This window comes from Magnolia sinica, chromosome 18, assembly GCF_029962835.1.
Source record: "Magnolia sinica isolate HGM2019 chromosome 18, MsV1, whole genome shotgun sequence".
NCBI classification, from domain to species: Eukaryota; Viridiplantae; Streptophyta; class Magnoliopsida; order Magnoliales; family Magnoliaceae; genus Magnolia; species Magnolia sinica.
Genome location: NC_080590.1, coordinates 48,093,658 through 48,108,616, shown reverse-complemented (window position 1 = coordinate 48,108,616; position 14,959 = coordinate 48,093,658). Strand labels below are relative to the sequence as shown.

Below are 14,959 nucleotides of genomic sequence, written 5' to 3'. Positions count from 1 at the left end.
GTTTTGAATGGAGATCAAAGCACTGAGATCTTAGACATTGAAGTTGGTGTGTCGTTAAAGATCCAGGCCACATGTTTGGAAGTGACGTTTTGAATTTGTAGCCCAGTTTTTAAGGAATTTCTGATCTCCTTTCGAAGATCTGAGACATCAATGATGCCCGACACTTCAGGCTCTTCAAAATCAACAGGTCACTTATCAGATCGGAGCACAGATCACAACAGAAACAGATGCTCGATATAACATTTTCCTTCAGTGGGTCATATCTCCTTCTAATCGGATTTGGACAAAATTTGGTTTGAGCAGATTTGGCGATGTGCTCTTCGAGATGGTTTGGTCGAATTGGACCGTGCATGTTCATATTTTTTGCTAGATGAGATCGTGACTATTTGATCTTGTTTTCCAATAGATTGAATTCGATTTTGGTTGGATTGGGCTAAAAATCACTCTATAGCCATATGAGCTTTTGTTAAGTCAGAACCTACAGTGCACATAGAAATGTTCGGTGAGGCCATTACGGCCCAAGCATGATAGTCCCATTGATATAATTTGAGTTGCACTCTTAAGGCCTCACAAAAGTTGGCAAGTGTGCTAATTGCATTCTTTGAATGCCAATCCAATGCTTGGAGGCAGACAAGATAGTCCACTTGAGTAAAGGTCATATCTCCAGTTTTGTTCATACAGGTGGGCACATTGGTTCAATTATCTATAATACTGTCCACGTAGGGTCTGCTGTGGATGGATTGTGCACCCAAAAAAAAAACAGTAAATGATCATAAGCTTTAAATTGGCTTTTATCAATTAAATTTGAGATGCTGTCAATATTTTTCTTATTAGTCATCCCATTCAAGGCACCATTTGAAAGAGTTTGATTATTCTATTAAAAGAATAGTACATGGTTCATCAATTAAAGAGTTATGCTTGTGACAAGTATATGGATGGGTGTGCCAAATTTTGTGGCATAGCAATTGCAGCTTTCATCTTATAATCTACAAAAGATAGAAATTAAGACATTAAAGGCAAATATGACAAATTATCAACTTCAAACATTTATGATTCGTGTTTACCATACAGATTTTTGTGAAAATAAACAGATATCATAGCTTTTTTTAGACATTACCAAACAGATTTTTCAGTACTCAAAAAGTATTAAAATTCACCACTTAAAATAATTTTCAGAACTTAATTTTTCGGTTTACTAAATGGCACCTATAGAAGACCACCTATCAACTCTCATTTGTAAGTTGAACTTCAAAACTTAAAGAAAGGAAACAATAAAAATAAAAATAAAAATAAAAAAACAAAAAGTACAGATATGGTTTCTTCATATCTTTGAGGTTGAATCCTCTATAACGTCTGTATTAAAAAGCATCTGCTACAACTATTATTCACATTAGTTTAAAAGTTACTAACATGGTTAGACACAAAACTGTGTAAATGTTATTCAATTGTATGTGCAGGGTGTCTGCAAAAAATAAAAAATAAAAAGCATTTGCTACAACTATAATTCACTAGCGTTTAAAAGTTATTAATATGCTTAGACACTTGCAAACCTGCACAAATGTTATTCAATTGTATGTGCGGGGATCCACCGTGTTCTGTATATGCCATTCAAAACAAGCATCGAGTGAGTCCCGTGATGATAGGATGCCCCAACAACCACATCTATAAAAAATAAAAATTAAAATAATAATAAAATTAAAATAAATAATTAAAAAATAATTTAAAAAAACCATCAGGTTAGCAGCACCGTCCCTGCTCATGGCTTAGTGGTAAACTCATCGCGATTTAATTTTTTTTCAACTGGTTTTTATGCGAGCAGCTTCTGTTAACTTTCAGGAGGGGGGGGGTGGGGTTGTTAGGAATATGTACTACAAAGCTGCCAGTCATCATTTCTCACCAACATTTCACCTGATATGACAATCTGACCAATAAACTCATTGGGTGGGCCACACCAGTAAACTGTCGTACTAGAATGGTCAGACAAGATCACAAAATAGATCCAAACCAGAATGAGAAAAAAGAGGATCCAGGAAACGGCAAGCAGAAAAAAGAGTCCAATACATATATGAAGTTCCAAGAATGCCATAAGCACCACTACTCCAGTTTGAGATCATATATACCACCTAAAATTCTAAAGGCAGCATAGTTCATATACTAAACCAGCATTAGATGTTTTATAAGTATTAATGATGTGCTCCGGCAGGCTGGCAGGCAGGCAGGTGACACTGAAAAATAGCGGAAACTTTGCTCCATAGCTTCAGCTTTGAAGTTAAAGTCTGTCTTGCTCACTGCTGGGCACACTGCACCCTCTGCGCACCACCCGGCATGTCCTCATCTTCATCATAGGCCTCCTGTGCTTGGGCCTGCTGCTTCCGGCGCATCTCCTCCTCAATGTTGACGTCATGGAGGGTCGTTTCTTCGCACTCATCCAGCTCCATGTCCGTCAGCTGGGCTGAGGTCCTCGGGGGAAGGACAGTCTCTAGAGCTTTGCACTGGTCTGGGGTAAGCGATTCAGGAAAATCAACGGTGAAATGGATGTAGAGCTTCCCCCTCATGAAGGGCCTCTGGTACATTGGCATCCCTTCGTCATTAATTGCCTTGAATTGATCTACACAGATTTCACAGCAGGTCAGTACAAATGAAAATAGTTGTCCACCTATATGAAATACTGAAATCCCAGCAGAATCAAAACTCAACCAATTCTCTCAGATAACTTGGTAAGAGCCAGTTTGGACACACTTCCTCAAAAGGGGGTGTCACAAAAAGGAGGGTTCGGCCTGCTTTTTTTGTCATCTCAAGAGAACTGGTCTTTGCCTTGCCAGCACTTTAGCACCTATTTTGTCAAGCAGGAACATGCATCTAAGCGCACGAAATCAACTGACATTTAGATCAAAATGGTGTTTTAGCCTCAAAAGCCCCCTCAAGAGGATGCATCCAGACGGGCCCTAAAGATATAACAGACTGCCCAGATGCGACTGTCAATGGACCAGACCTAGAACCAAGAAAAATCAAAATTTTGAATAGGCCTAGATGAGTAATCCAAAATCCAGGCCAAAGCCAAACCCATGCCCTGCCAACCAGACAGCCTACCCAGATGGGGCCATTAACCCATCCTACCATCAGCATGAACATTTTCTACAGGATCACCAAACAGGTCCCTTCTTTGGCAAGATGCTGTTGCTGACAATCCAGTTTGACAGAAATGTTGAAACTGGAAATTTTGATGTTTGGATCATGAGCATTATATGCTGATGACAAACTTGGCAAATATGCTTTCAGAGACCCATATGACAACAGCGGGCACATTTATAGAAGATCCAAACCACGCATCATATGGCTGGCCCACCACCTGTGCCCAAAGCTAGGCTAAATGGATGAATGATCGTAGGCAGATCAGCAAAGTGGCCATGGCTCATATGCCTAGCAAGGGGCCATGGGGCAATATACTTCTACAGAGGGTCTACCAGATGGGCAATCTGGATCTTGTAACGTCTGCCATGAGTCTCCCAGGGCTACAAGTGCTCAAGAGATCTTACCAGGCTTGACAACTTCCCCAGGATTGGATTTGATCAGCAGTTGTCTGTTATCTAGGTGGGTCAATGCAAACTGGAAGCCGCAGAGTGCTTCGGTCAGAGACAAGGTATGTTCCACGAATAGATCATCACCCTTTCTCTTGAACTTGGGGTGCTCTTTTTGCTGCAGCACAAACACGATGTCCCCTGTGATGGTGTCCGGCTGCAATTTTTTCACAATAGCACACTGTCAGACAAGAACTTCTATTTTATCATCTATATTTACACTAAGATCTGAAGTAGCAACTGTACAAAATGCTTCTACTATAATAGTGTCTGAACTCAACTGTAAGAAACGCTTCTACTAAAAAAGTTCGAAAACCCTTTATGTGCCTACGTGCAGTCATTTGGGAGTGTAACCATTCGCTGACATGGGAGGACTCCATGTGGATGAGATCCACCCGTCCTTCGGGCCACCACCCTGTGTTTGGACTGAGGCCCAAAAATCAGGCCAATTCAAAACTCAGATAGACTGCACCATGGGGATCCACATGGTGTGTCCAATCCACTCATCTGATGTGCCACACGCCAGGATGAATGGATTCCCTGAAAATAGGACATTAAGAAATTCACTGGATGTGAATTCAGTTTTTGGACATGATTTTACACTGTTCCATATGTGTGGCCACCTAAGTCCTGGATTGGACTGATTTTCAGGATCAATGGTGGTGTATATGTGGCAGTGTACCTGATGGACAGCATAGATCTGTTGCACATTCTCCCTCACATGGTGCTTGGTTAGTTGTAGGCACACCCTTGTATGACAAGGCATAGACCACCGCAGTCCAAAAATGACTGAACTCAGCTTTATCAAATGTTTCTATTATAACAAGCTCTGGACATACAGCAGTTAGAAAGTCCTCCATTAGTATAGTTAGGTCTGAACTTACAGCAGTAAGAAAGGCTTCTATTATAGGAAGGTCTGAACTTATAACTGTACAAAATGCTTCTATTAAAAAACAAAGAAAAAGGAGGAAGAGAAGCTTTGCTGTCATAGTGGGAAATGACCCTATAATTGTAGGGGCTACCATGAAACAGAAAACATAAGGTATAAGCAGAAAATTTCATGCCAACAAGATAATGGCTGTTTCTACCAAAAAAGGCTCTACCATAAAGTATTTATACTTACAAAATAGAGAGTAGAAGACAGCCATCATTCCATCATATAGAAGCCATCATTGAGAAAATATTGGCCATTACTAGATGGGTATTTATTTGTGTTATAGTAATGACATTTTTTTGTAACCTTTCGGAGTTTAAATGACTCAAGAAAGACAAGGTTAATGTTGGTAACCTACCGCCTCATCAGCTTCCCCAGGAAATGTTATCCTCTGTCCATTCTGCATTCCCTTCTCAACTACAACTTCCAGTACTTTCTTCTCCTGCACAACCTTCTCACCTTTGCATAGTGGGCACCTGTCCTTGTCGTTGATGGTTTCCCCAGTCCCCTTGCACTCATTGCAAGGGTGCTGCATCTGCTGGATCATGGAAGGACCCAGGTGCCTTATTGAGACCTTCATACCAGAGCCTTGACAGCCAGCACACTTCATAGAAGCACCCGATTTTGACCCTTTGCTGCCATTGATAAACAGCACATTTTTAGCTATGACCAATCAGAATTATATAGATCAAACAGAACTGTGGAGAACGCATGACAGCATATAAAATACCCCTTGCACTTGGAGCAGATAACATTTCGTGAGAGCGAAAGCTTCTTCGATGTACCATTGTACAACTCCTCCAGTGAAACCTTAAGAGGATGAATCACGTCCTCTCCTCTTCTCTGCCTTCGGCCACCACGGCTGCTTCCACCTCCTGGCCAGCCAAAAAAGAAGAATGGGCTCAGAGACTAACATTGACCACTGGCTTGTCATCATCTAAGCAAACATTCAACATGAAAGATGGAATCCTGGGATTCTTTTTGGCAACAACAATGGATACTTTTTGGCAACAGCAAACATTCAACATGAAAGATGGACTCGTGGGATTCTTTTTCGCAACAGCAATGGGATTGAAAGAAAACAGAAAACAGAAAAAGAGAGACCTGCCCATGCATTAGAAGATACCAGCAGCTACAGATGGAAAATAAGCAGTTTCTGTCCATATAAGAGTGGAAAAAACGATCTGGTATAGCCAAAAAATTACCACCAAAGGGATTGCCACCAAAGAATGACTGGAAGATGTCAAATGGGTCATGGCCTCCTGCTCCTCCACCCATTCCTTCCTTGAGGGCATCCTCCCCATATTGATCATATACTTCACGTTTCTCAGGATCACTCAGAACCTCGTAAGCCTGAGCTAACTCTTTGAACTGCATAAACAAATGTGCAATGCGTCAAGGTCCAATTCAACTTCGACAAGAAAGAGTGGTCTATGACATTCAAAACACAACAAATTTGATGTTATTAAAACAAACCATTTCTTCCACTGCATGCACTAATTACCAAAATAATCGATCCAGCTAACAAATTTTAAACACAATTGGACAACATCATTTAATCATCATGACAAGCTCATATACATGGACAGCTCAACTGGGAAAGAGAGACTTGGCAACAGAGATGTAGAGAAATTTCTACAGTATATTCAACTCCAACAGGCATCTGCAGAACTCAAATAGAATGCTTAGGAAAAAAAACAAAAAAGATTGATCAAAACATGATGATGCAGATGCATGCAACCAAACTTCTGACTATGGTAATTATGCACATAGCAAATCATTATTTGGACTTCATATGATTACCCATTAGAAGTTCTAAACAACTAGGGAGAAATTGAGCCATATCATGCTTCCTATTTGGATAACAAATTAGTACCCTTTCGGTCTTACATGTGGCTTGGAGCCGTTTAATTAAACTTTCATTAGGTGGGTTTTGCATTTCTCTTTTTTTTCCTTTTCTTTTTTATTTCTAGGGAGACGATCCAGTGACCAAGAGCACTAGAAGTTAAGAGTGCTCCTACTTGCATAGGGACATGCGGATAGCCCAATCAAGCAACCCAAACCGTCTATTGGGTCCATGGATCCAGAACCATGTTTATTATATTTTAATAATAACGCGATCTTGCTATCCAAAAGTTGGAATTGCTTTGTCTCTAGTCATCAACTGATCTGGAAAACTGGTTAGTATGGATCTTATCGAACTGATTCTCCAAAATATGCAATCCATAATGGGCCTGTCAAATGGATAGTTCAAACTGTAGATTGAATCCTTTTCTCCATAAAGAATCCTGATTGCACATTTTATAGGTTCTCAATCAGCTGGTTAGAATCAACCAATCTGCTATTGAATGGTGACCTGTGAAGTGTGAGCTGGACCTAATGAACATTCCGATCAGTCATCATTCAGGCATGGATCAAGCTCGTTGGTTGGTCATGTTGGGTCGACCTAGGCCAAGCCTAGGCCATGATGATCATAATGATATATATTTACATTCAGGCATGGATCAAGCTCGTTGGTTGGTCATGTTGGGTCGACCTAGGCCAAGCCTAGGCCATGATGATCATAATGATATATATTTACATGTAACTATATACCATTATCATGTGTGCAAATTTCATAACAGCCCAGGCACAGACTCAACATTTTTTTATAGGGTAAATTTTGGATCTAAAATACTTGGCCTGTTTCAGTTTCAGTTCAGGCTCAGGCTCAGGCTCAGGCTCAGGCTTTGTGTGTTTCAGGCCAGTCTCACTGCTGTGTATTGGACATATAAGTTCATGCATTACATCCCAGTAATATAAACCAGGGGAAGTGGCAATGCACATACAACGAGGATGTGAGAGAGTCAAAGTGCGAGAAATTGGTAAGGCAAAGAAAAAGGGGAGCTATTGTACAAAAAGTGAAAGTCACAAGTATAGAGAAAGAGTGAGAAGGGCACTCATGTTTTCTTTGGCAGTCAATCCATTTCCACATTTTCGTGTGTTGTGTGGCCTACTCGAGCTTTAGATGTACTAACATCCCAGTATGAGCCAGCACAACACATGTATGCTAAGGATTTCACACATTCGCCATGGTGAGCTTCACAAAGCCTTTGTTGCAAGTTCTCCCTACCACTATGCTCCATGTCGGCAACATGCAAAGACGAGAGAAGTTTGAGCAAGCACGCATCCAAGATCAATATATATATATATATATATATATATATATATATATATATATATATATATAAAATCTTTTTTTAAATGGTAATTGAAGATTTTATTGAAGCAGGAGAGAGAGAGAGAGAGAGAGAGATGATGATGACGAGTCATCCAGTTAATACAAGGGACCATGCCAAGTACTCTGAAAATCTTCTAATGGACAACCCTTGAATATTTTTTCAGCTCCAACCCATTCAGTGACTAACCATTTAGCCTTGTGGAACACTTGATTTGGGCATGCACCCTGTCATTGAGGGCCTGTTTGGTTTTCTATTTACAACGGTAAATGGCTGTAAATGGGCAATGATTATTTACTCTCGTAATTGTGGTGACATCACTTACAATTGATTGCAATGATGATTTTACTGCTTTGTTTGCTTCACCCAAAAATCACAATAAAAATGGTAGTTTTATATTGTGAAAATGTAATGATCACAATTTACTTTATATGCTTCTTTTACAAGTGTATTTGACCCTTGATTTACGAGCCATAATTCATGTTTAAACAAACACCTGGAAATGATAATGATAATGATAATGATGGCTCATTTACTTTGCATTTCCTAGGAAATTGGAGAGCCAAAGGACAGGTAATTAACGCTTTATTTACCAGCAAATACCTCATTACCATACAAAAGCCGTGTTTGTGCAATGTGTGGGAGAATACGAAATTTGTTTCATCAAATACCACCTACAGTCATCAGGGTAAATTATCTGAATTCCAAGAGAAATATGGCGCGGTTGACAAGGGAGAGCTGCATTAATGGCTCTGAAAACATTATAGTATTCTACAAGACTACAGTGCACATGGTTACCCATTACTCTCTGCTTAAAAACCCCATTCGCTCCAGCTCTCATGCTCCCATTTCCATCCTCACTACCCGCGAGCGATCCCTTCACTCCACTATCCATTTCCTTCCCCAAACCTTCCAGCGCATCCGTCTTCTGCACTCATGGAGCTTCATCACACATGGTTAGCATGTTTGGTTCTTGCATCCCGTCTCTTCTACCTCCTACTGTATAGCGTGGATTTGGTTTTCTTGTCCGGGAGAATTATTTTGGATGGTTAATATTATCCTGATTAAATATTTCAGGTCGTGTTTCTTTTGAATAGTTGTTATCAGTTTTGGATATATATTTCGCTTTGTTATGTTTAAAAGCTTGACAATGCTAAACATGTTTATATCGTAATAGTTTTTATGATCCAAAGGCCGATAGATGATTTTCGTCCAAGTAGTGGAAGTGGTTATGGTTAGGCCTGAAGAAGTCATCTGTATTAGCTGTCCATGACCAAGCTCATTGCATGTCTGTGTGGAGCACCGGAACTGTAACGGTCAAAAAAAATTGATTTACCCTGGTCAGTCTAAACAGTGGAGTGTACGAAAACAAGTAAATTTTGCATTTTTCCCCGCATTCCCAAACAGATTTTTTTTTGGTCAAATTCTGCTGACGCCATGGGGACAAGTATGGAAAATAGCATTTATTACTCACGTTTATTTATGGCCTGAATTACCCGTCCAAACAGACCCTAAAGGTTCTAGAATTGTGCTCTCACCAAATTGACCATGTGATGACCAAAAAGGGCAACTGCCATATCATCCTTCTTTTCTTTCCACTCACACTGTCATCAAAAAATTAGAACTGAAAAGAAAAAAGAAAAAAACTTGGTTGCAGATGAAACCTAAGCTGTTCAAACACCTTTTGCAGGTGAAATCTGAACTGCAATACCCCTGACTTCATTTAAAATGTTTCCCATATCCTTTGAACATTCATATTTTCCCACCCTAAGGAACTAATTGTGGGGGCAAAGTGTCAAAAAGCTGCTTGCATTATATATGTTATAAATTTATAAACTGATTAACAGGTTGGGCTACAGCTCGAGTGAAAAAAAAATAAAAAATTTAAGTGTCAGGCCCTAGTCAAAACAAAATTAGAAAAAGACAGTCCATTTAGTAGCCTCAGGCTTTGCCTGTCTTTTTGTTTAAACTCAAGCTGAACACAACCTGACCCAGGCCAGGCCCCTTTGACTCCTCTGATGCACTACAGGACAATTGGCTGGAGAGGCAGAATTATACCCGGATTCACAACTCAATCATGTGAGAAAGCTAGAGATGCAGAATCATACAGTGCAAACAGGCAGCTCATGGGTGGGGAGGTGAACACTGAACAGCCACTGTGAGTAGAAAGACAATGAAGACGGTACTGCAAGAAAGATTGTCAGATAGCATACAGAGACTAAAGGTTCCAAAATCAGATAGAGGGAACACGTGTTACATACACCAATATTTGGCCACTATCAGGTGGAATCCATAACAGGACCTCCTTGCACTGGAGGGAAACAACATCAATCCCCAAGACATTTTATGCCTATCATGTCATGGGAATTTGTGCATCACTGGAACACCACACAAGCAATCAAGGAGGGAGGGCAGCCCTACATCATATGGAGAGCCTTGAGAAGGAGCGAGGAGTTTGAAGAAAAAATAAAGAAATAATGGAGAGTAAAACAGCCAAAAGATGTGCACTTTAAACTTTACCAGAAGCATGCAGAAAGATTCTCCTAACCCAATCCAATCCAAATAATAACAGTCCATGCGGAAGCTTGTACATGGAAGTAAATGGGAAATGGAATTGGAGGTAAATGAATTGGGAGTAAATGGCTTACTCAGCTCTGTTTGGATGGGAGTAAATGAAATGCATTTGAAATCCAAGTATTTTGTTTGGGTGGGAATAAATGGGAGGAATTGGAATGCATTGGAATTTTTCAACATATTCACCAGAACATATGTAACATCCCAAATCAGCTTTAATATTCCAAACTAGTGTACATATGTGATATTTAACAGCCCATTCGGAAGCTTGTACATGGAAGTAAATGGGAAATGGAATTGGAGGTAAATGAATTGGGAGTAAATGGCTTACTCAGCTGTGTTTGGATGGGAGTAAATGAAATGCATTTGAAATCCAAGTATTTTGTTTGGATGGGAGTAAATGGGAGGAATTGGAAAGTATTGGAATTTTTCAACATATTCACCGGAACATATGTAACATCCCAAGTCAGCTTTAATATCCCAAACTAGTATACATATATGATATTTAACAGAATGCTTGTAACAAGCCCATTGAAATATATACTTCAACCAAAAATGAGGAAATTATGATCCTCGGGTGGGCCACAAATGTAAGGATCACAAACAAGCAACTTGTCACCGTTTTTAAGACGTCCATTTAAATGGCCAACCTTTAGATGGGTTGGATCATTCTATTGGTGTAATTTTAGCGAAATAGCTGATAATTGGACTGTTTCAGAGTATCATCAGCATGCCACATGTATGGTGGACATGTGTATAGTAGCGCTTTGTTTACTTGTGCGACCCTCCAAGGGAGCTCGATAAGGCATTTCACCTCATTTACTTCCAAATCCTCCCTTACAAAGAAGATTTCATGTCGCTATTCTTGGAGGCCGTTTAACCCGTATCAAGGCTACCCTCTCCAACTCAAGGTGTTCCAAAACGGTAACGGTGGCCGTAACAGCTACCACCGTTACCGTTATGATATGAGCCGTAACAGCCATTACAGCTCCGTATCAGCCGTTACGGCCGTTTTTTATTTTTTGAAAATTGTTATTACCAGACCGTTACGGTTCATTACGGGACCGTTATGAAGCCATTACGGCCCATTTTTCTGTAACAGCCGTTTCAACCCTGTAATGCATAACAGTTATGACCGTTACCATTACATAACGGCCATTACATAACTGATTTTGAATACCATGCTCCAACTTACTTTTGCATTTTATGTCCTTATATAGATGTCCGTACTCAGTTTTGGCCTCCTTAGACAAGCTTAGACGTGATTTTTTATGGCATGGGAAAGAGGATAAGAAGAGATTTCATCTTGTTGAATGGAATCAGGTTTGTAAGCAATTTAAAGGAGCAGGTATAAAAGATTTAAAGGTGATGAACCAGGCTCTCCTTGGAGAGTGGACTTGGAGGCTAGGGACGGAAGATGAATGCCTTTGGAAAAAAATCATTAAAAGCAAGTATGGTACTTCGGTGGGTGGATGGTGGACAAAAGACTCTTCCTCATACAGGGCCTCGGCCATTTGGAAGGGAATTCTTCATATGAAAAAAGATATGATCAAAGGTTTAGAGTTTGAGATGGGTAAAGGAGATAGAATTCCTTTTTGGAAAGATATTTGGCTGGGAGAAATGACTCTCAAAGACAGGTTCCCGAACATGTTTCGTTTGGCTTTGAATCAAAACATTGCTATAGCTGATTGCTATTCGGTTATGAATGGTAAGACAGCTTGGAATCTACCGTGCAGGAGAAATCTCCATGACTGGGAGGTTGCTGATTTCGTGCAACTGCTTGGCTATATTTATAAATCTGATCCAAATCAGTTGAGCGATGATAGAATCATATGGAGATTGGAAAAGTCTTCCATCTTTTCAATTAAATCATTATACAATCTGATTCATTCCAATCATAGTTTTTCAGAAGATCACCTTTATCATCATATTTGGAAATATTCAGCCCCTCCGAAGGTTGTGGCTTTTGGGTGGCTGGTCAGAAAAAGGAAAATCCTGACGACAGATAATCTGAGAAAAAGAGGGATGGTCTTAACAAATATCTGCTTATGTTGCATGGAGGATGAAGAATCGGTTGATCATCTTCTCGTTCATTGTCCTTACATTGCTAGTATTTGGGTAGATTTTGTTTCTTGCTTCAGGATTAATTGGTGTATTTCGAAATCGGCGGACCTTCTTCTCAAAGCTTGGCATGGGATTAGAATAGGAAAGAAAAAGACTCAAGTTTGGAGAATGGCGATCCTTGCAATTTGGTGGTCTGTGTGGGGAGAAAGAAACGGCAGATGCTTTAGGGATGTTTCTAATTTTGCAGTTTTTATTGCTTCTAAAGCAAAGCGTTTGTTGTTAGAATGGGCTGTTCAAGTAGATGTTTTAAAGGATTTTGATTTTCTTTTTCTTGGAGTTTGGTTTGTTTCTGCCTTCTCAACGGAAAGCTGCTCCAGCTTTTGTTTTTTTTCCTTCTCCTTTTAATATATAAATTGTTATCTTAAAAAATTAAAAAATTAAAAAAAAAAAATTCAGTTACAGGCACGTCTACTCCCATTTCATTTCCATGCATTTACTAACATCCAAACACACATCAAAGGCCATTTACCTCTATTTACTCCAAATTCACCTCATTTAACTCCATTTACTCCAATTGAAACAGCCCCTAGGTATTTCTGGACAAAAGAACACCTCAACTCTCTATCTCTATCCGTAACCACTTCAGTCTCTAATGGGTGTGTCAGTAACTACATGGAGTTTCGGTAGTGTGAATGCCCCGCGCAAGCAGTGCCCTTACTTCTTCAACTCTCTCTTACCCTGTTAGTGCAGTACTGCAGTCGGGGTGTGGGGGCACTACTCAAGCGGTGTGTTCACAGGTAGTTCGATGTCCTTCTTCGGCTCTCTCTTACCCTGTTAACGCAGTTGGGGTGTGGGGGCACTGTTCAAGCGGTGTGTTCACAGGTAGTTCAATGTCCTAGTTCGACAAAAGTACTCAAACTATACAAGCACACACTTCAACATGACATTGAGATTAATGCCAACAAGCTATCAACCCTTTCCTGATTCCTGGGCCAGTGCATGTTAAGAGTGGGTCCGCATGCTGAATGACTTGGATCTTACCCAAACTTTCAGTAAGGTCACACACGTTTCGTACCCACACATGGTGTAACTCCCTGCTAATTGGGAGGGAGGTAAGATTGCAAGGACCAAAGGCCCAATTTTGTTAAACAAAGCTTGGTAAATGAGTTGGCAGCATACCCGCTCCCAAGCGGCAGCCAGGATCAAGTCTCCTAACCATGGTGTTCGATCTGCAGTGGCTCCAATGCCCCACCCAAAAAAGGCACATTTTTTGGATACTAATGCATGCAAAAATGCATGCCTAGATCATCCATAACCTCCTGCCTGTACAAATTCCATTATTGACTGTACCCAATTGGATGTTTCAATCTTTATATGTCACGTGTGTGTTATTGTTTCACGACTTAATACATGCATACAGGTGTATAAATAGAGTCCTAGAAAATTTGTATGAGATTCCAAAGTACTTTGCAATCAAGAAATTATCCTATTTGGGTTTGTTCTTTTTTAATTGTTTTGGCGTTCTACATGAAACCCTCGTCACAGACATCAAAGCAATTGAATTCATCAAAGAAAACATCCTTTTGCATTGAACAAGCTGCAGTTTATCTAACAGAAGCACATATTAATTCACAGATTCGTGATAACAAGAGAAGCAACCTAAAAACTTGGAAAATCAATACAAGATTCAAGAAGGCAATGGCCATTTCCAACAGACCAGATTTTACAATTTCCACAGAACTATATTTAAAATGATAATAATAAAAATAATAATGAATAATAATAAAAATTCAGTAATAACAAAGCCAAACGACTGTCTTCGAGAATCCAATGAAGGAGAGATACCTTTTCAGGATCGCCTCCCTTATCGGGATGGTTTTTGATCGCTGCCTTCCTGTAAGCCTTCTTTAGATCCTCCTGCGACGCGGTATTCGACACTCCGAGGATCTCATAGTACCTCGTGTTATCGCTCTTTTTCGGCGCTCGCCCGAACATCTTCTCCCTTCCTTTTCTCTCACAAAAGATTAAAAATCCTCAAGAAATCGACCGATCTAAAGGACGAGAAATCCAGATGGCAGATATTTGCAGATTTCAACCAACAACCCTAATTTGAAGACAGATAACCCGGATCAAGCAAGATCAACGGCTTGAATGTTCAAAAGCCCACCAGAAATCAACCGATTTACGGACTAGAAATCGAGATCTCGCCCCTAATTCGACGAAGTTAACCGGATCACCTAAGATCAACGGCTGAGATGTTTCCTGGCCAAAGAAAACGAAAGGTCGGAAGGGAACTCCGCTACCCCTATTGCTTAGAAAACACCAAAGCAAGGTATACGCGAAGAGACGGACGATTATAAGGAGGCGAACGCCTTTCCAACATAGGATATCAACGGTTGAGACTGATTCATGGTGGGAGGAAAGATTCTGGGCCGTAGATGGGGAGTAGGAGAATAGAAGAATCTCGAATACTCTCCACCTCTGAAGAAGCTCTTGAATATCGTAACCGTTGCTGTGACATCGGACGGCTGGGAACCTCTCTTCTAGATGTTTCGGAGATACCCGAGTCCTCGTTAGCGAGACCGCGTGAC

General features: G+C 40.3%; 1 protein-coding gene across 1 annotated transcript; it reads right to left on the bottom strand.

Moving 5' to 3' along the window:
- Positions 1 to 2,025: 2,025 nt before the first annotated feature.
- On the bottom strand, positions 2,026 to 14,744 carry LOC131233697 (dnaJ protein homolog). Its single transcript, XM_058230485.1, has 6 exons — positions 14,214 to 14,744; positions 5,718 to 5,883; positions 5,243 to 5,387; positions 4,871 to 5,147; positions 3,537 to 3,735; positions 2,026 to 2,608 (listed from the first exon to the last, which is right to left on the bottom strand). The coding sequence occupies exons 1-6, from the start codon at positions 14,361 to 14,363 to the stop codon at positions 2,286 to 2,288; spliced, it is 1,260 nt and encodes a 419-aa protein (XP_058086468.1). The 5' UTR covers positions 14,364 to 14,744; the 3' UTR covers positions 2,026 to 2,285.
- Between the last annotated feature and the right edge of the window lie 215 nt (positions 14,745 to 14,959).